This window comes from Manis javanica, chromosome 3, assembly GCF_040802235.1.
Source record: "Manis javanica isolate MJ-LG chromosome 3, MJ_LKY, whole genome shotgun sequence".
Taxonomy (NCBI): Eukaryota; Metazoa; Chordata; class Mammalia; order Pholidota; family Manidae; genus Manis; species Manis javanica.
The window spans coordinates 121,807,589-121,830,658 of NC_133158.1; the positions used below are offsets into that span (position 1 = coordinate 121,807,589).

The 23,070-nt window shown below is 37.4% G+C and overlaps 1 protein-coding gene across 4 annotated transcripts in view; it reads right to left on the bottom strand.

The window, feature by feature from the left end:
- Positions 1–23,070, bottom strand: part of VPS8 (VPS8 subunit of CORVET complex) — a 304,326-nt gene that overhangs the window by 138,101 nt on the left and 143,155 nt on the right. For all 4 annotated transcript variants that reach the window (XM_073231972.1, XM_073231971.1, XM_073231970.1 and 1 more), the window contains exons 25-27: positions 7,783–7,825; positions 6,349–6,421; positions 5,943–6,062 (exon numbers count right to left, since the gene is read on the bottom strand). In XM_073231972.1, the coding sequence (XP_073088073.1) occupies positions 5,943–6,062; positions 6,349–6,421; positions 7,783–7,825 (236 nt within the window). The remainder of the gene's footprint in view (positions 1–5,942; positions 6,063–6,348; positions 6,422–7,782; positions 7,826–23,070) is intronic.

Below are 23,070 nucleotides of genomic sequence, written 5' to 3' on the forward strand. Positions count from 1 at the left end.
ACCTAGAAGAAACAGACAATTTTCTAGAAAAATACAACCTTCCAAGGCTGACCCAGGAAGATGCAGAAAATCTGAACAAACCAATTACCAGCAATAAATTGAATTGGTAATAACAAAACTACCTAAGAACAAAACTCCTGGGCCAGATGGCTTCACCACTGAATTTTATCAAACATTTAGTGAAGACCTAATAATATCCATCCTCCTTAAAGTTTTCCAAAATGTATAAGAGGGAATACCTCCAAACTCATTCTATGAGGTCAGCATCACTCTAATATCAAAATGAGGCAAAGACACCACAAAAAAAGGAAATTATAGACCAATATCCCTGATGAACATAGATGCAAAAATACTCAACAAAATATTAGCAAACCAAATTCAAAAATACATCAAAAAGATCATCCATCATGACCAAATGGGATTTATTCCAGGGATGCAAGTATGGTACAATATTTGTAAATCCATCAATATTATACATCACATTAACTGAAAGGATAAAAACAAGAAGACCATCTCCACAGATGCTGAAAAAGCATTTGACAAAATTCAATATCCATTCATGATAAAAACTCTCAACAAAATGGGTATACAGGGTAAGCACCTCAGCATAGTAAAGACCATATATGACGAACCCACAGCCAACATCATACTTAAGAGCAAAAAGCTGAAAGCTCTTCCTCCAAAATCAGGAACGAGACAAGGATGTCCACTCTCCCCACTGTTATTCAATATAGTACTGGAGGTCCTAGCCATGGCAACCAGACAACACAAATAAATAAAAGGCATCCAGATTGGCAAGGAAAAAGTCAAACTGTTACTGTTTGCAGATGACATGACATTGTATATAAAAAACCCTAAGGAATCTACTCCAAAACTACTAGAATAACTGAATTCAGCAAAGTTGCAGGATACAAAATTAAAATACAGAAATCTGTTGCATTCCTATACACTAATGATGAATTAGCAGAAAGAGAAATCAGGAAAGCAATTCCATTGACAATTTCATCAAAAAAGAATAAAATACCTAGGAATAAACTTAACCTAGAAGGTGAAAGACCTATGCCTTGAAAATTATAAGACACTCATAAGAGAAATTAAAGAAGATACCAATAAATGGAAATACATCCCATGCTCATTGATAGGAAGAATTAATATTGTCAAAATAGCCATCCTGCCTAGAGCAATCTACAGATTCAATGCAATCCCTATTGAAATACCAACAGCATTCTTCAATGAACTAGAACAGATAGTTCTAAAATTCATATCGAACCACAAAAGACTCCAAATAACCAAAGCAATCCTGAGAAGGAAGAATAAAGCAGGGGCACTTACGCTCCCCAACTTTAAGCTCTACTACAAAGCCACAGTAATCAAAACAATTTGTTACTGGCACAAGAACACACCCATATATCAATGGAACAGAACAGAGAGTCCAGGTATAAATCCATACATATATGGCCTATTAATATATGACAAAGGACCCATGGATATACAATGGAGAAATGACAACCTCTTCAACAACTGGTGTTGGCAAAACTGGACTGCTACATGTAAGAGAATGAAACTGGATTAATATCTAACTCCATATACAAAAGTAAACTCAAAATGGATCAAAGACCTGAATGTAAGTCATGAAACCAAAGAACTTATAGAAGAAAACATGGGCAAAAATCTCTTGATTATAAACATGAGCAACTTATTCCTGAACATATCTCCTTGGGCAAGGGAAACAAAAGCAAAAATAAACAAATGGGACTACATCAAACTAAAAAGCTCCTCTACAGCAAAGGACACTATCAGCAGAACAAAAATGAGAACATGCCTCAACATTCAAAAAGCAAATAACCTGATTAATAAAAGGGCAGAGGATCTGAACAGGCATTTCTCCAAAGAAGAAATTCAGATGGCCTACAGGCACATGAAAAGATGCTCCACATCACTAATTGTCAGAGAACTGCAAATTAAAACCACAGTGAGATATCACCTCATACCAGTTATGATGTCCAACATCCAAAACACAAGGAACAACAAATGCTGGCAAGGATGCAGAGAAAGGGGAATCCTCTACATTGCTGGTGAGAATGTAAATTAGCTCAACCATTGTGGAAAGGAATATGGAGGTTGCTCAAAAAACTAAAAATAGAAATACCACTTGACCCAACAATTCCACTCCTAGGAATTTACCTGAAGAAAACAAATCCCAGATTCAAAAAGACCATGCATCCCTATGTTTATCACAGCACTATTTACAATAGCCAAGACATGGAAGCAACCTAAGTGGCCATCAGTAGATGAATGGATAAAGAAGATGTGGTACATATACACAATGGAGTATTATTCAGCCATAAGAAGAAAGTAGATGAATGGATAAAGAAGATGTGGTACATATACACAATGGAGTATTATTCAGCCATAAGAAGAAAACAAATCCTACCATTTGCAACAACATGGATGGAGCTAGGGAGTATTATGCTCAGTGAAATAAGCCAGGCAGAGAAAAACAAGTACCAAATGATTTCATTCATCTGTGGAGTATAACAACAAAGCAAAAACTGAAGGAACAGAACAGCAGCAACTCACAGACCCCAGGAAGGGACTAGACCAAAGGGAAAGGGGGTGGGGATGGTGGGCAGGAAGGGTGGGAGAATGAAATTAAGGGGTATTATGATTAGCACATATAATGTAGGAGGGCACAGGGAAGGCAGTATAGCACAGAGAAGATAAGTAGTGACTCCATAGCATCTTACTATGCTGATGGACAGTGACTGTAATGGGGTATGTGGGAGGAACTTGATAATAGGGATAAATGCAGTAACCGCAATGTTGCTCATTTGACACATTAATAAGATTGTATATCAATGATACCTTAATAAAGAAAAAAAAAAGCTCAACCATACCAAGTGTTGATGAGAAGATGAAGGAACTGATACTCTCAGATACTACTGCTAGGAATGTAAAATGGTAAATTCAGTTTAGAAAACAGTCTGTTACAATGTAAAATAATACACTTAACCGATGATCCAGCAATTCCATTCTTTGGTACATAGTCAAAAGAAATAGAAATATATGTCCCCACAAAGGGCTATATGTAAATGTTCACAATAGTTTTATTCTTAATAGCCTAAAACTGGAAACAAACCCAAGGACTATTATTACTGGTGAATGGATAAACAACTTGTATATCCATAAAAGCGAAATTACACAGCCATAAAAAGGACCTATTGTTATAAGCAGCAGCATGAATAAAACTCAAAAGGATTAAAGAAGGTAGAAAAAAACTACAGAGTGTATGATTCTATTTATATGACATTCTAGAAAAGGCAAAACTATGGTGTCAGAGAGCAGATCAGCAGTGGCCTGGGGCTGGAGTTGGGACCGACTACAAAACTGCACAAGTGACCTTTTTTGGGTGATAAAAATGTTCTAGTTCCAGATTGTAGTATTGGTTACAAGACTGCATACATTTGTCAAACTCTTTTCTTAAAATGGGTGAATTATATTTTACATAAATTACAGTTCAAGAAAGCTAAATTTAAAAGCCTTACTTGAAAAAATATTCCTAAGTGAAAAAAAGTGGAAAAACATAATTTATAAATCTGTCAACTAAATATTCTTTTGTCTCTTCCTGAAAATATTCTTTTTATTAAGGTGTATTAACTGAATGAGGAAGGTCATATGATTAATCAGTTTTGGTAGACATAATAGGCAGTGAATCCAGGATTTAGGATCCTAGGTCTTATTGATTTTCCCAGCTCTTACACTTGGAGATGCAGCCAACACTTGATGCACACATGGAAGAAGACCTCCACTTGTTTTTTAGGCATTTGAAATTTATTAGGCATTTGAAATTCATTAAGTCCAAAAGAACTAATTATCTACAGCTCTCCCAACACATCACTACTACTGAGTGCCCTACCACCATCTCACGAGAAACCTGTTTCTCCTGATTCCCTACTGAAACCACAAATAAACTACTATACAACGAGTTCAACAAGTCAGAAATCTGGGAAGCTTTGATGCTTCCCCATTTGTCTTGTCCTTCACATTCAACTGTATAATAAGCCCTAAATTTCAGGGCAATTTGCCTTTCAAATCTTTTTACATCTTAGTATCCCCAATGTTACTGCCCTAATTCAAGCCACCATTATCTTCTACCTAGATTACTACCAAAAATGTGCTAACAGATCTTTTTATCTCCATTCTTATCTTATTTCAATCCACTCTCCATTTGGCAGTCAGAGGGAATTTTTCAAAACTATAAATCATGATATTCCGCTACCTATGACTTCAATGGCTACCTGTTTAACTCTAGTATAAAGTTCAAACTTCTGAACATAGATTACAAGACTCAGTTTCTACCTACCTCTCTGGATTTGTCTCTCTCTGCAGGCTTCCGTACACTCAAAGATGTGGCCATACTGATTTTCTTTAATTCATTGAACATATATTGCTTTGTCGTGTTTGCAGGACTTCATACACATCCTGTCCTCCATCTAGAATATTTTTCCCTAACTTTAATCTAATTTCCACTCATTTTTTGAGACTCAACATAGACATCATTTCATCCAAGAAGACTTCCCTAACCCCTCCTCAGTTCCTACAGCATCCTGCACTTCTCCAGAGGTGTATATTACACTGTGCTGTCATTATTCTCTACTAGTCTGGATCCTCTTCCTCCACACAGGCAGGGATTATATCTTGCCAGCCCAGGGTGCACCCCCAGTTGGTACACTACATGTGATAAAACTAGGCTTAAAACCATCTGTCAAGCAATGAGAGAGAGATTATATCACAGCCTTACTACCAAACACAGTAACATGACTCAGACATCAACATAATTCCAAATGTTCCTTGTTACCACCCCAGCCCTTAAAAAAATGAAAATTAGATACAATTCTTTGTTGCTCTCTACCAGTCTTTCCCAACCTCTTGCCCCACCACCTCCTGTTTCTTTTTTCTTACATGCCAGATACTAAGTACCATTATGTTCTCTTCTGGACATCTAAGGTCTCCTAAACCAACTAGATCTGACTTTCAAGTCTAAATTTCTTTTCTTTTTTTCTTAGGCAATTAAAATCAGATTTTCAAATTAAATTACAGTATGATATAATTGGATTCTTAACCTTCACATGGGCACTTACTTTTTAAAATTTGTTTATTATATTATTCAACTTATAAAAATACTATATGCTTATTAGAGAAATTTTCCCCATCTCACAGAATTAATCACTATTAATATTTAGGTTTATTTCCTTTCTGTCTTTTTTCTCCAAATATTATGCTATACATTTGTGTATTTTATACATTTGTGAGCCTGTTGCTTCACTAAACACTGTAATATAAATACTATCCCTGTTTTCAAAAGCTTTTTAAAAAATGACTATAATACCAGTTAGTCGGGAAGATATATGATGTTTTAGATAATTATTCCACTGGAGGCATTTTCACAGGGAACCTGGCTCATCCAAATCCATCTTTAATTAAACATGTATAAGGATGTTTTTTCCAGCAGGAAGGGTCTATGTTCTATTTCAACCTGTTATCTGCACTACCATCACCACCACACGTCCTTCAGATCCCTGGTCCATATTTAGTGTGCCAACTAATATAATTTATGAAATCAAAGATGCATCACATCTAATGCTGCTTTAACTGTTTGATAATGATGTGTTAGACACACACACACACACACACACACACACATACACATACAAGGAAGGAAAGAGGGAGGGTATGGAGAAAGAAGGGTGCAAGGAAATGGGGGAGAAAGGGAGATAAAGAAATAGAAAATATGGTGGCACAACAAAATTAAACATTTGAAACCCTGACTTATCACTAGGGCATAAAAACAGTACCTGCATAAGGATTATTATTTGTTTTTCTATTTAAGAAAAACTATCATCCTGGCTCCTTTTAAAATACCTTAAAATCATATCTCTTACCAGTGCCAAGACATTCAGAAATTCTCTTGTGTCGAAATGTAGCAAAGTCTGGACATAGGGATAGATTTCTTCCTCTGAGGAAGCCTCTGCTGAGTGTAGGCGAATTAGAAATTCAAAAACCTGAAAGTTGAAAAAATAGTTACATTTTTCTCACCTTATAAAGTATCTTGCTGAAGTGACAATTCCCATTTGGATAAAATAAAGACAGGCTGGATTTTAGTTTAAATTGTCACTATAATTTCTGTAACCTCTCAGCTATAACTATCAGCTTCAGTGATGGTGTGTAGGCTTCTCCTATCACAGCTGATAGCTCCTCACTCGTGTGTAATCTACAATTACAACTGTCTTCAGAGCATCTTAACAAGAGGTGGATAGATAGTAAAAATGCTGTGAAAATAGCACCAACCTGGTTTTTAACCAAGGGAACAAGATCTTCAGGGATGTCACCAAGGGGATAGGCACGACCTGCTAGACAACAGCTGGGTGAAAAGAAAGTGAACAGGTTTGGTGAATTGTAATGCACTGCTTCCAGATAATTCGGTTTCTTAAACCCAAGTTACTAGTTAAATTTTTAAGCAGGCTCAGCTTTTATCAGTTATGTATATGCTATGCAGTTAGGTCAAGTGTAAATCTAGATCAAGATGATAGCCAGGTCAGAAACTGTGGGCAAAAGGGATGGTAAAATACCACACCCTATGACTGAGTAAAGAATTTCATTTCTTCTTATTTTTCTTCAGAAAACCAGGCTGTGGTAGAGGGGGAAGTAGGAATGAGGACAGACTATCTTTTAAAAAATCTCATACCCACAACTGAGAAAAACTTAACAGCACTATTACACTACAATCTACCTGTTAAGAGCCTGATGCTCTCAGAGACTTTTAACCTTTGGCTCTAGGAATGGTGAGATGGGGAATGAGCAAGATTATTGTCTGGAAAATGTCTGCAACAGAACAAGCCTTCAGGGAATTAGAATTTGGTGAGAAATTAAGTGCCATTTTACCTCCAAATCAGAACTTCCTTATGGCTTATGCCTAGTGGACTGAATTATAAAGTGTCTTCTGAATATGTTCTCATTTTTTTCTGGGGGGAGGTGAATTTTAAACCTCTTTGACTTAAAGAACAGATGATAAACTACTACTAGGTAAATACTGCATATGTTCTTCTACACGAAGAGATCAATGTAGCAACTGTGAAATAGGTCTCAAAGTTAACATAGATGCTAGGCGGGGGCTCAAATGGTGCTCTGGCAGGTTCTGCCACCTCCCTGATTGCCTGGCAGCCAGTTCTATCTGGACACAACCTGAGCCTGCACAGTCTATTGGAAAACACTCTTCTAGGAATACAGAGATCAACATTTCATCTTACCTCTGTCACCAACTCTTTAATAATTTAAACACATCCCTTGCCTTTATAGATGAAATAGAGACAACATCTATCCCACAGAGTGTTGGTAGTAAAAGTGAAATACTCTCCCTCAGGCTTTCTCCACCTCAGCCCTATTGATAATTTGGGAGCATGAACTCCTTGTTGTGGGGACAGTCCTGTGCACTGTGGGGTGCTCAGCAGCATCCTTGGCCTCTACCTGCTAGATGCCAGCAGGATCCCTCCCCCAGCACCAGCTGTGACAAGCAAAAATGTCTCTAGATATTGCCAAATGTTGGGGGGATGGGGGCACCCATAGGGGACAAAATCACACACAGCTGAGAACTATTGCCACACAAGAAAGAACACAGAAAACTGAAAAGCACTGTATAGACAGGAGATGACAATACTTCCAAGAATACAGGGGAAAATTATAGGAGCATATATACAGATGAGTAAAACAAAAAAAATCTCTTACCTAATATATACGAGAAGCTTGTTGCCCATAACAACTTGCTCATCTAAAATAGAAAAAGTTATCTTCAGCACTTCTCTCTCAAAACCTTTTCAGAAATATAATGTTTATGTGGAAACAGAAAACAAAATTTGGCATTTAAGGTAAGTATAATCCAATAACAGAAATCTGAGAAAATTCAGATAAGATCACTTCAATTATTCCTTTTAGAATTTTCATTAGAGTCTCTACCCAGATACAAAATCAAGGAGTCACTAATGGGTACAAGTAGAAGGAATAGAGCTGAGGGTAGAAATCTGTATATTATGGCTTACCAATAGCTTGGGAGCAGGGAAAGGTGTAAAGCGGGTAATGAGTCGACAAGTTATAGACTGTGACCAATTAAGTAATACTAAGGAATAACCTATAATGTCTTCTCCTTTGTAACATGGACTCTTATCCCCTACAGTGCTCTAGGGATGAGGTCATTGTTCACAAATATTTAAAATCAGAGATTTTGATCAAATGATCTTTAGACCCTTTGTGTTCTATGTCTAAATGTAAGATTCTGTCATCTCGTAATATAAACCTATACCTTGGTTAAAAGAAATTAGAAATGTAGTTTGACCAAGTTTTAGGCCAACGGATCAAAGCAACAGAGAACCGTGGAGGTGCATCAAGAGTAGGTGAAGTGGGAGAATTCAATATGGCGGCATGAGAAGTGAGACAGAGACAAACCACATATAGTGTGAAAGTATAACTATTACAACTAGACCTAAAACAGCAACAGGAAAGAAGGCTGCACCAGACTGCATACAGACCTTACAAACAGAGCAGACCTCACGAAACAGGGTAACATGCGAAAGCCTTGATCTGGCGGGACCCAAGACTATCCCCTACCCCAGCTCACCAGCGGGAGGAAGAGAAATGGAGTGGGTAGGGGGCGGAAGCCTAGAGCTGCTGGACACCCAGCTCTGGAGGCCTGCTTTGGACCACAGACCTACATTATGTGGTGCTCTGGAGATTGCTGGGGTTGGGGAGGTGGGACAGGCAGAGTGCTTGAAAGACTGAGATTCTGGCCATTTGTGGAGGACTGGGATTCACATCTGGCTGCTCTGGAACAAAGGAAAGGCAGGCAGTCGGAGAAGCTTCCTAGCAGCGAGAGGGCTGCTGAAGGGGTGGGCTTTCATGGAGGTTGCTACGTGGGAGAAGGGATAGGTGGACAAGGTTGTCTGATCGCACACTGCCCAGCAGGTTGGGAACTTTGAGGAGCTTCAGGCACCCCATCCCCCTGGCTGCTTACTCAGCTCTGAAGCCCCCCTCTCTGACAAGCAACCTGCTGCACCTTCCTCCTGGCCTGCCAGCACCTGCTCACAAACCGGCAGTCACTGTGCTGGCATCAGGCCAGCTGGAGGGAGGTGCTGCCTACAACACCTAGAGATGCCAAGCACAGAGGCTTACACCTGTGTGCTCAGCCCACTGGCTCTGATACTGGAGACAGGCACTGCAGCTGGGAATCAGGAAACAGCTCTTTCCTACCCCAAGGCACCAGCACCACGTCCATACAAGCTCCAACCTCACCCTAGGGGCTGAGCAGCTCCAGAGACTAAAGATTCTGAGCACTAGAGGGCACCACATAGAATTATGAAATGTCAAATGAACCTGATTCAGACCAAAATCTCACACAGCCAAAAAAAAGGGCCAAATTAAACTGAATTCACCAATCTTCCTGAAAGAGTGTCTAAAATAAAAATCATAAACATGCTCATGGAGGTACAGAAAAATATTCAAGAACATAGGGATGAATTTAAGACAGAGATTCAATCATTAAGAAATTCCATATCTGAAATGCAACATACAATGGAGAGATTTAAAAGCAGATTAGATGTAGTAGAAGCCACGGTAAATGGGACAGAAATTAGAGAAGAGGAATACAAAGAAGCTGAGGCACAGAATGAAGAAAGGATCTCTAAGAATGAAAGAATATTGATAGAACTGTGTGACCAATCCAAATGGAACAATATCTCCATTATAGGGCTACCAGAAGAAGAAGAAGAGAGAAAAAAGGGATAGAAAGTGTTATTGAGGAGGTAATTGCTGAAAACTTCCCCAATCTGGGAAAGGAGGTAGTCTCTCAAGCCACGGAGGTGCACAGATCTCCCAACACAAGAGAACCAAGGAAGACAACATCAAGAACATATAATAATTAAAATGGCAAAGATCAAGGATAAAGACAGACTTTCAAAAGCAGCTAGAGAGAGAAAAAGATCACATACAAAGGAAAACCCATCAGGCTATCATCAGATTTCTCAACAGAAACCTTACAGACCAGAAAGGAGTGGCATGTTATATTTAATGCAATGAAGCAGAAGGGCCTCAAGCCAAGACTACTCTACCAGAAAAGTTATCATTTAAATTTGAAGGAGGGATTAAACAATTTACAGATAAGCAAAAGCTGAGAGAATTTACCTCTCACAAACCACCTCTATAGTGCATTTTGGACAGACTGCTATAGATGAAAGTATTCTTAAAGCTAAATAGATATCACCAGGGGAAATAAAACCACAGCAAAGTGGAACAATTAATTATAAAGCAGATACAAAATCAAATCAATGACCCCCAAAATCAATCAAGGGATAGACAAAGACTACAGAATATGATACCTAACATATAAAGAATGGAGGAGGAAGAAAAAGGAGGAAAAAAATAAGAACCTTTAGGTTGTGTTTGTAATAGCATATGAAGTGAGTTAAATTAAACTCTTAGATAGTAATTAGTAAGGGAATTACCCTTGAACCTTTGGTAACCATGAATCTAAAGCAATGTAATGGCAATAAGTGCACACCTACTGATAATCACCCTAAATGTAAATGGTCTGAATGCACCAATCAAAAGACACAGAGTAATAGAATGGATAAAAAGCAAGACCCATCTATATGTTGCTTACAAGAGACTCACTTCAAACCCAAAGACATACACAGACTGAAAGTAAAGGGATGGAAAAAGATATTTCATGCAACGAATAGGGAGAAAAAAGCAGGAGTTGCAATACTTGTATCAGACAAAATAGACTTCAAAAGAAAGAAAGTAACATGAGACAAAGAAGGATATTACATAATGATAATAATGATAAAGGAGTCAGTCCAACAAGAGGATATAACTATTCTAAATATCTATGCACCCAACACAGGATCACCTACATATGTGAAAAGGGGTAATAGAATGCAGTACATTCATTTTAGGAGACTTCAACACACCACTCACTCCAAAGGACTGATCAACAAGACAGAAAATAAGTAAAGAGACAGAAGCACTGAACAATGTATTAGAACAGATGGACCTAACAGACATCTACAGAATAGTTCATCCAAAAGCAACAGGATACACATTCTTCTCAAGTGCACATGGAACATTTTCAAGAATAGATCAATACTAGGCCACGAAAAGAGGTTCTGTAAATTCAAAAAGATTGATATTGTGCCAACCAGCTTCTCAGATCACAAAGTATGAAACTAGAAATAAATTACACAAAGAAAATGAGAAAGCCCACAAACACACAAAGGCTTAACAACATGCTTCTAAACAATCAATGGATCAATGACCAAATAAAAACTGAGTTCAAATAATAAATGGAGACAAACAACAACAATAATTCAACAACACAAAATCTGTGGGATACAGCGAAGGCCGTGCTAAGAGGGAAGGATATTGCAACACAGGCCTATCTCAGGAAAGAAGAACAATCTCAAATGAACAGTCAAAACTCACAATTAATGAAACTAGAAAAGGAAGAACAAATGAGGTCCAAAATCAGTAGAAGAAGAGACATAATAAGGATTAGAGCAGAAATAAATAAAATTGAGAAAAAACAATAGAAAGAATCAATGAAAGCAGAAGCTGTTTCTTTGAGAAAATAAACATAATAGATAAGTCCCTAGCCAGACTTATCAAGAAAATGAGAGAGTCTACACACATAAACAGAATTAGAAATGAGACAGGAAAAATCACAACAGACCTTACAGAAATACAAAGAATTATGAGAGAATACTATGAAAAATTATATGCTAACAAACTGGATAACCTAGAAGAAGTGGACAACTTTCTAGAAAAATACAACCTTCCAAGGCTGACCCAGAAGAAACAGAAAATCTGAATAGACCAATTGCCAGGAAGGAAATTGAATTGGTAATCAAAAAACTACCTTAGAAAAAAACATCTGGACCAGATGGCTTCACCACTGAATTTTATCAAACATTTAGTGAAGACCTAATACCCATCCTCCATAAAGTTTTCCAAAAGTAGAAGAGGAGGGAATACTCCCAAACCCATTCTATGAGGCCAACATCACTCTAATACCAAAACCAGGCAAAGACACCACAATAAAAGAAAAGAAAATTACAGACCAATATCCCTGATGAACCTAGATGCAAAAATACTCAACAAAATATTAGCAAACTGAATTCAAAAATACACCAAAAAGATCATCCATGATCAAGTGGGATTCATTCCAGGGATGCAAGGATGGTACAACATTCGAAAATCCATTAACATCATCCACAACATTAACAAAAAGGACAAAAACCACATGATCATCTTCATAGATGCTGAAAAACATTTGAAAAAATTCAACATCCATTCATGATAATAACTCTCAACAAAATGGGTACAGAGGGCAAGTACCTCACATAATGAAGGCCATATATGACAAACCCACAGCCAACATTATACTTAACAGTGAGAAGCTGAAAGCTTTTCCTTTAAGATTGGGAACAAGACAAGGATGCCCACTTTCCCCACTTTTATTCAACATAGTTCTGGAGGCCCTAGCCATGGCAATCAGACAACAAAAAGAAATAAAAGGCATCCATTCTGGTAAGGAAGAAGTCAAACTGTCCCTGTTTGCAGATGACATGATACTGTATATAAAAACCCCTAAAGAATCCTATCCAAAACTCTAAATCTAATATCTGAATTCAGTAAAGTTGTGGGATACAAAATTAATACACAGAAATCTGTTGCACTCCTATACACTAATGATGAACTAGCAGAAAGAGAAATCAGGAAAATAATTCCATTCACAATTACATCAAAAAGAATAAAATACCTAGGAATAAACCTAACCAAGGAAGTGAAAGACCTATACTCTGAAAACTACAAGACACTCATGAGAGAAATTAAAGAAGATACCAATAAATGGAAACACATCCCATGCTCATGAATAGGAAGAATTAATATTATCAAAATGGCCATCCTGCCAAAAGCAATATACAGATTCAATGCAATCCCTCTCAAAATACAAACAGCATTCTTCAATGAACTAGAGCAAATAGTTCTAAAATTCATAATGGAACCACAAAAGACCCCAAATAGCCAAAGCAATCCTGAGAAGGAAGAATAAAAGCGGGATTTACGCTCCCTGACTTCAAGCTCTACTACAAAGCCACAGTAATCAAGACAATTTGGTACTGGCACAAGAACAGACCCATAGACCAATGGAACAGACTAGAGAGCCCAGATATAAACCCAAACATATATGGTCAATTAATATATGATAAAGGAGCCCTGGATATACAATGAGGAAATGGCAGCCTCTTCAACAGCTGGTGTTGGCAAAACTGGAAAGCTACATGCAAGAGAATGAAACTGAATTATTGTCTAACCCCATATACAAACGTAAACTCAAAATGAATCAAAGACCTAAATGTAAGTTATGAAACCATAAAATTCTTAGAAAAAAACATAGGCAAAAATCTCTTGGACATAATAAACATGAGCAACTTCTTCATGAACATATCTCCCTAGGCAAGGGAAACAAAAGCAAAAATGAACAAGTGGGACTAGATCAAACTTAAAAGCTTCTGTACAGCAAAGGATGCCATCAAGTAGAACAAAGACATCCTACAGTATGGGAAAATATATTTATAAATGACATATCTGATGAGGGTTGACATCCAAATTATATAAAGAGCTCATGCCCCTCAACAAGCAAAAAGCAAATAAGCAAATAAAATAAATGGGCAGAGTAGCTGAACAGACACTTCTCTAAAGAAGAAATTCAGATGGCCAGCAGGCACATGAAAAGATGCTCTACATGGCTAACCATCAGAGAAATGCAAATTAAAACCACAATGAGATATCACCTCACACCAGTTAGGATGGCCAACATTCAAAAGACAGACAACAACAAATGGTGGCAAGGATGTGGAGAAAGGGGAACCCTCCTACACTGGGAATGTAAAATAGTTCAACCATTGTAGAAAACAGTATGGAGGTTCCTCAAAAAACTAAAACTAAAAATACCATTTGACCCAGGAATTCCACTCTTAGAAATTTACCCTAAAAATGCAGCAGCCCAGTTTGAAAAAGACATGTGCACCCATATATTTATCACAGCACTATTTACAATAGCCAAGAAATGGAGACAACCTAAGTGTCCATCAGTAGATGAGTGGATAAAGAAGTGGTACATATACACAATGGAACACTATTCAGGCATAAGAAGAAAACAAATCCTACCATTTGCAACAACATGGACGGAACTAGAGGGTATTATGCTCAGTGAAATAAGCCAGGCGGAGAAAGACAAGTACCAAATGATTTCACTCATCTGTGGAGTATAAGAACAAAGAAAAAACTGAAGGAACAAAACAGCAGCAGATTCACAGAACCCAAGAATGGACTAACAGTTACCAAAGTGAAAGGGATTGGGGAGGATGGGTGGGAAGGGAGGGATAAGGCGGCAAAGGGGCATCACGATTAGCACATATAATGTAGGGGTGGGGATGGGACATGGGGAAGGTAGTGTAACACAGAGAAGACAAGTAATGATTCTATAGAATCTTACTACACTGATGTACAGTGCCTGCAATTGGGTATATGGTGGGGACTTGATAATAGGTCGAGTCTAGTAACCATAATGTTATTCATGTAATTGTACATTAATGATAGCCAAAAAAAAAAAAGAAAAGGAAATCATGAAATATCTAGGAATAAATCTTTTTAAATCTCTTATAATCGAAAAAAAAAAGTTAGGTGAAGCGACCAGTAGTTTTTATGGTGTGCAGATTGTAGGAATTTGTGGTTAGAAATAATGATGAGCTAAAGTTTCTACTTTTGACATATGAATTCTGGGCATAATGAAAGCAAGTGTACATCTTTTATTTAACCAGTAATCCTTTATAAATAGTCCATATCTCTGCTGTTGTAAGTGCAAATAAAATTGAGTTGCTCAAAGTTATATGAATAATTATATTCTGCTTAAATTTCAAATGTTTTTTAATTATTTAACTTTATTTTTTAAGAGTTTTAAATTAGGTTCACAGCAAAATTGAGAGGGAGATTTCCCATTCACCCTCTATCTCCCCACCACTATCAAAATCTACACCAGGCATGTGTATTTCTTATAATTTACATCTCACCTAATTCTCACCTAAAGTCCATAGTTAACATTAGTGTTCACTCTTGGTGTTGTGCCTTCTATGGGCTTTAGCCAATGTGTAATGACATATATCCACCATTATATATCTTCTAGATGCTTCATAGTTTTGCATTTTACAATTAGGTCTGTGATCCATTTTGAGTTATTTTTCATGTAAGGGCTGTATCTAGATTCATTTTTTTTTTCTTTGCATGTGGATTTCCAGGTGTTCCAGTAGTACTACTTTCTGAGAAGACTATCTTTGCTCCAATGTATTCCCTTTGGTTCTCTGTCAAAGACCAGCTGACTATATTTATGGGAGTCTATTTCTGAATTCTCTATCCTATTCCACTGGTGTATTTTTCTATTCTTTTGCCAATACCCAATGTGTTGGTTACTGTAGCTTTATAGTTCTGAAGTTGGGTAGTATCAGTCTTCCAACTTTGTTCTTCTCTCTCAATATTGACCTATCTATTCTCAGTCTTTGCTTCTCCAGAAAAAATTTAGAATCGGTTTGTCAATATTCAGAAACTGACTTCTGTTTTTGTTGGGACTGCATTGAATCTATAGGTCAAGTTGGGGAAGAAATGACAATATTGAGTCTTCCTATCCATAAACATGCAATATCTCTCCATTTATTTAGTTCTTTTATATTGTTCATCACAGTTTTATAGTTTTTCCATATTTTTATCAGATTTATGCATAAGTATTTCAATTTTTAGGGTACTAATATAAATGGTATTGTGTTTGTAATTTCAAATTCCACTTGTCCATTGCAGGTATATAATATGTAAAGCAATTGCTTTTTGTGTATTAACCTTATATTCTGCAACCTTGCTACAACTGTTTATTAGTTACAAGATATTTTGGGTCTGTTCTTTTGGATTTTCTATGCAGTCACATCATCTATGAACAAAGACAGTTTTATTTCTTCCTTCCTCATCTGCATACCTTTTATTTCCTTTTCTTGTCTTTTTGCATTACCAAGGATTTCCAGTATGATGGAAAGCAGTGGAGAAAAGGATATCCTTACTTTGTCCTTCCATCTTTGCAGTAAAGCTTCAAGTTTCTCACTATTAACTATGACAATAGCTGTAGGTTTTTTATACATGTATTTTGTCAAGTTGAGGAAGTTTTCCCCTATTCCTAATTTGCTGAGAGTTTTTATCATGAATGGGTGTTGCATTTTTCATCATCAGTGCTTTTTCTGCATCTATTGATATTATCATGTGATTTTTCCTTCTCGTCTGTTGATGCAACAGAATATATTGATTGATTTTCAAATGCTGAAGTGGTCTTGCATATCTACAATAAATTCATTTGCTTGTGGTGTATAATTCTTTTTATAGACTGTTGGATTCAACTTGCTAATGTTTTTTGAGTATTTTTTTCATCTGCGTTCATCAGAGATACTAATCTATAGTTTTGTTTTCTTCTACTGTCTTTGGTTTGAGTGTTAGGGTAATGCCTGCCTCATAGAATGGGTGAGAAGTATTCCCTCAGTTTTTTCTGGAGTAGTTGTAAAGAATTGGTATAATTTCTTCCTTAAATGTTTGGTAGAAATCACTAGTGAAACCCATCTGGTCTTGGTGCTGTTTTGGAAGGTTATTAATTATTGATTCACTTTAATAGATATAGGCCTATTCAGACTGTCTACTTCTTATGTGAATTTTGGCAAATTTCATCTTTTGAAAAATTGATCTGTTTCATCAGGATTATCCAATTTGTGGGCATAGGGCTGTTCACAATATTCCTTTACTATCTTTTAACATCCATGGATTTGTACTGATATCCTCTCTTTCATTTCAGATATTAATATACGTCTTCTCTCCTTTTCTCCTTAGTCTGGCTAGAGGCTTATTGATTTTATCGATCTTTTCAAAGAAATAGCTTTTGGCTTGAACAAAACAAAAAAAAAATCAACAATTTTCTCTATTGGTTTCCTATTTCCAATTTCATTGATTTCTGCTCCAATTATTTCTTTTTTTCTGCTCACTTTGGATTTAATTTGCTCTTCTTTTTCTAAATTCCTATGGTAGAAGCTTTACAGAGTATTGGCTTTATATATTTCCTCTTTTCTGATATATGTACTTAATGTTAAAATTTTTCTTCTAAACACTGTTTTTGCTGCATGCCACAAATTTTGAGAAGTATTTTCACTTACTTCAAAATATTCTTAAATTGCTCTTGAGATTTCTTTTTTCTCTCTTGTGTTACTTAATGTCCATGTACTTTGGGATATTCCAGCTTTCATTTTCTTGTTTTCTAGTTTAATCCACTGTGGTCTGACAGCATGCATTGTATGATTTCTATTCTTTTAAATCTGTTAAGGTGTGTTTTACAGCACAGAATGTGGTCCATCTTGGTGAATGTTTCATGTGATCTTGAGAAGAATGTGTAGTCTGTTATTGTTGGGTGAAGTAGATATGAGTAATATCCAGTTGAATGATGGTGCTATTAATTATGTCCTAATCAATTTTCTGCCTGCTAGATCTGACCATTTCTGATACAGGGTGTTAAACTCTCCAACTATAACAGTGGATTTATCTATTTCTCTTTGCTGTTCTATCAGGTTTTGCCCCACATATACATTTTTGTTATGTGCGTACACATTAAGGATTGTTATGTCTCCTTGGAGTATGGATCCCTTTATCATTATGTAATGCTTCTCTTTATTCCCTATAACCTTTACTCGGAAGTTGGCTCTGTCTATAATTAATATAGATATTCCTGCTTTCTTTTGATTACTGTTATAGTGGTATATCTTTCTCCATTTCTTTACTTGATGTGTCTTTATATTTAAAGTGGGCTTCTTGTGCACAACATTTAAGTGGGTCTTATTTTTTTGATCCATTCTTATAATCTCTCTCTTTTAATTGGTGTACACTGACATTTAAAATAATATAGTTGATTAATATCTATCATATTGTTACTGTTTTCTATTTCTTGTCCTTGTTCTTTATATCTATTTTTGTCTTCAACACTTTTTCTACCTTTTGTGATTTTAACTGAGCAGTTTATATGACTCCATTTTATCCCCTCTCCTAGTATATCAGTTATGCATCTTTAGTGTTGCCATTGTGTTTATAATACAGGTTTCTCCCACTACCTGAAAATAGGGCATTCCTATGAAATCTTTCATAAACTGATGTGGCACAAAGTGAGGAAGCAATTACCACTAATTTATGTGGAAAATTTTTTAGTGTTCCCAGACCCCAAAAATAACCTCTCTCAGCCTTTTTGGATACCTTAGAACGCAGCTTGCTAACAGACGCACGAAACAGAAAAAGCTCAAATGCTCACACACAGTTCAAAGCTACGGTGGCTTGATGCTAAGATGCTGAGTGTGGTTCCCAGGGAAGGAGCTGGGTGGTGCCACCCTTACTGCTTGGACTGCACACTATTTCTACAGTAGTTCACTGCAGAAAAAATGCTGAGGGCTTTTTTTTAATTTTCACCTTTTTTCATAAAAGTGAACATCCTCTCCAAATTTCCTTCAGTTAGTGAAAATAAGTATGAATGTGGCCTTTTGTAAAAGTGAAGTGGTGTAGTGTGAATTTTCAAAGCACAGGGGATACCTGTACACATTTACAACTAATCCAAGTTCACTTCCAAACAACCCTACACTGCTTCATAGATAGTGCAAGTACCTTATAATAACAAAATAATCCTAATTCTTCCCTCCTAAATCTTGTATCCTTGCTGTCATTCATTCATACATAAACATGATCAAATACATTGCTGCTACTGTTATCCAAAACAAACTGTTATCTGATAGACCACTTAAGAATTTGAAAAAGAAAAGTTTTTGTTTTACCTTATTAATTTTCTGATGCTTTCCTTTCATGGACCCAAGTTCCTTATCTATCATTTTCTCTCTATCTAAAGAACTTGTTTTAACATTTCTTGCAAGGCAGGTCTACTGACAACAAATTCTCTCAATTTTGTCTGAGAAAGTCTTAATTCTCCTCCACTTTTGAAGGATACAAAATTCCTCCACTTTTTCACAAGGTACAAAAGTCTACATTTGTGAGTTTTTTCTCTCAACACTTTATATTTCATTCCACTCTCTTCTTGCTTGTATGGTTTCTGAGGAGAAGTTGGATGTAATTCTCATTTTTGTTCCTTTATAGGGAAAGAGCTTTCTTCCTCTGGCCTTTCAGGATCTTTTCTTTATTTTCCACAGTTTGAATGTAATATGCCTAGGTGTAGTTTTTTTTTGCTCTTTATTCTGCTTGTGTTGTTCTCCAAGTCTCCTGGATCTGTGTTTGGTATCTGACATTAATTTGGGGAAATTCCCAGTCATTATTGCTTCTCTTTATTTCTTTCTTCTCCTTCTGATATTCACATTACATGTATATTACACCTTATGTACTTGTCCCATAGTTCCTGGATTTCTGTTCTTCTGCTTTTTTTTTTTTCAGTCTTTTTCTCTTTGCTTCTCGGTTTTGAGAGTTTCTGCTGTCATGTCCTCAAGCTCAGACATTCTTTCCTTGGCTGTGCCCAGTCTACTGATGTGCCCCACCAAAGGCACTATTCATTTCTATTAGTGTTTTTTCTAACATTTCTGAGTGTTTCTTAGAATTTCCAACTCTGTTTATATTATCCATCTGTTCTTACCTGTTGTACACTTTTTCCAGTAAGCCCTTGGCATACTAATCATAGCATTTAAAAAAATTATGATCTGATAATTCCAACATCCCTGCCATTTCTGAGCTTTATTTCTTCAAACTATGCTTTTTTATGCCTTTTAGTATGCCTTGCAGTTTTTTGTTGAAAGGCACACATGATGCACTGGGTAAAAGGCACTACAGTAAACAGGACATTAGTAATGTAGTAGTTAGTTTTGAGAGGAAAGAAAGTGTTCTGCAGTCCTATGATTAGGTCTCAGTTGGTAAGCCTGTGCTTCTGGAATGTGAATTTAACCAATGCTTCTCAGCTTTTGTTCTCCCTTCAGATGGGACAGGAGGGGTTGAAGAAGTTGGAACTGGGTATTTCTCTTCCTCCAGGTAAGTTAGATTCTGATAAATCCCCAACAGGTTAGGCTCTGGTCAAATAGTTTTTCCTGAGGGCAGGCCTAGTTAAGAAAAACAGAATATTCTGGCATGTTTCAAAAGGTTCCTTTTTCCCATCCCCTTTGGAAATACAAAGGCTCTTTCTCTGATATTCAGTGTGAGAACCTGATAGCAGTCCTGGAAGCTAAATCTCACAAAATTGTGCCCCACCCCTACCTGCTGTGATTGGGTCCCCCTGCAGTTTTTAAATTTCCAACTTGTCCACAGTGAGTCTTCAGCAATTCATCAATTACAGTTCAAGTTTTCCTACCCTAGCACTGGGTCCTGCAGAAGTTTCTCCTCCATTAAGTTGTGATTCTCTGCACCTTGTCTCTCTATAGTTTTTGGTGTGGCAGTATGGCATGTGCCCTCACTTTTCTGGTGGATCTAAGAGTTGCTGATTTTTCACTTTTGTTCAGCTTTCTACTTCTTGGTGAAACAGAGTGGTGACTTCTAAGCTCCTTATGTGTCAAATGTCCCAACGTTATTTAATCCAACTCAGCATGACACAATGGTGGCAATATCATGGTATATGGATATAACGGGTTCATATTTACTGGTTAAAATTAGATAAGCCTTTATTGCTCACTGAAAATCTTACAATGCATATAGCTCATAATATTACAACAGTTAAATTTACTTGTTTAACATATCCATCTCCATTCTTCCATTATTAACAGTTTAAGGGCAGTATATAAGTCGATATGATCTCTTGAGTTCTTAGTATCCAGCATAATGTCTAGCACATAGTGGGTGTTATGAAATGTACATTGAACTAAGCTGACACAGCATTTAAATGTCTTGCCCCCAATTCTCTCCCCAGTATCTTTTTTTGACAATTTTCTGTTGAAAAAGCCTATAAGTTCTGTTAGGCAGGAAAATAGATATGAACGGGGTGGAAAGAGAATAAGGCCAGGAAAAAGCCCACTAAAAATAACAAACCCCAGAGTTAATCAGTTAACGCTCAAAAAGCCAGGAGCAACTTGGCTTGGAATGTTTGACTATTCCCCAGATAAAGGAGGGTACCTCAGACATAGCCCATGTCTTTATTGAGTTAATCATGCAGGCCCAGCTTATTCTTTAACTTAACATATATGCAGTTTTTCCTCCTCCAGCCCCCAATCAAGTAATCTGCAACCTCCAGGAGAGGAGCACTGTGATTAATTTAGCAAACAAGCCCAGCCATAAACAACACAGTAAAGACAGGAAAGATTCCATCTCCAAGATAAGATTGCATTTTAACACCGAGGAAGTTAAGAAGTAAGATTCTTAACTTACTCTCTAGCACACAGACAATAAATCAGTCCCCCTCAGGGCTCAGCAGGCAGTCTTGTCTGATATGCCCCTAAATCAAGATACCAGTTATCCCAGGGAGAAATCAGGGCAGTAAATTCCTTTTAATTTTAAATATTCAGAGACCACTTAACAGGTCTTCACCCCCAGCCCTTAGTCACATTCCTGAAGAATTCTTAAAAGGGGAAATCCCCAACATTTCAGGGCACTTGTCTCTCTGAGGTCGCCTGCACTTTCTAAGTATGTAACCTTTTAATCTTAAACTTTCTCTCTCCAAACTTTCAGGGTGCCTCTGCTTGCTGAGGTGGCCTATAGTTTTTCTCTGTTGAAGTAACTTTAAATAAAACTTTTACTCTGCTTCACTACTGTGTCTCTGACCTTCAATTCTTTGTCGTGTCAGGGACAAGGACGGAGGAAAATACACAACGCTCCCCCTAACAGTTCTAATTGGATTTTTCAATGTTCTGCTTTCATTCCTGCTACATATACATGTGATAGACCATTTTCAAGTTTCTTTCAAGAAGTTTAGGTTCAAGGCTACTATTAGGTATGACTGACTACCTCTACCAATCTTTCTGGCTGGGGAACCAGAGAACAGAAACTAGGAAACACAGTAAAGAGATCTGGAGAATCTTGAAAAAAGACCAGACAGGATCCTTAAACTGTTTACCCTCATCATGACTGACCCCTAAGTCACACATGTGGAACAGAATCAAAGCAGACTAACTAAACACAAATGACATACTGAAAGGAGACGAGAGTTGCCACATCAGAAACAGTTTGCAATTCAAATCCAGCCAAAAAATTACCTGATAATACAAAGGGGAAAAAAAATAAAACAAATAAAAATAAAAATAAATACATAAATAAATAAAACAAAGGGGAAAAAAATTCTCAGTGGAGACAAATAACAGGATCCAAAATCTCTACAACAGGAGCCAAGATGGCGGCATGAGTAGGACGGTGGGAATCTCCTCCCAAAAGCATATATATTTTTTAAAATACAACAAATACAACTATCCCTAAAAGAGAGACCAGAAGACACAGGACAACAGCCAGACTACATCCACACCTGTGAGAGCCCAGCGCCTGGTGAAAGGGGTAAGATACAAGCCGCAGCCCGGCGGGACCCGAGGCTCCTCACCCCAGCTCCCAGCAGGAGGAGAGGAGTCGGAGCGGGGAGGGAGAGGGAGCCCAGGCCTGCTAAACACCAGCCCTAGCCATCCACACCAGAGCGCAGACACACAGTGCATGTGTGGGGTGCTGGAAACTAGGGAAGCAGGACAGTAAGACCTGTGAGTGGGTCCCATAGCCGGCGTCCCTGGGACAAAGAAAAGCGAGTGCTTTTTGAAAGTCTTAAAGGGACAGGGACCCCACAACTGGACGGAAGCATCCCGGGTCACAGTCCAACAGCTGGAAATCCCAGGGAACTCTGGGCGCACTAACCCCCTGGGCAACAGCTCTGAGACCCCTCATGGAGATAAACAGCCAAACAGCCCCCAGTCCATTACCCCTCCGGGGCCCCGCCATAGCAGAGCAGCAGCTTGA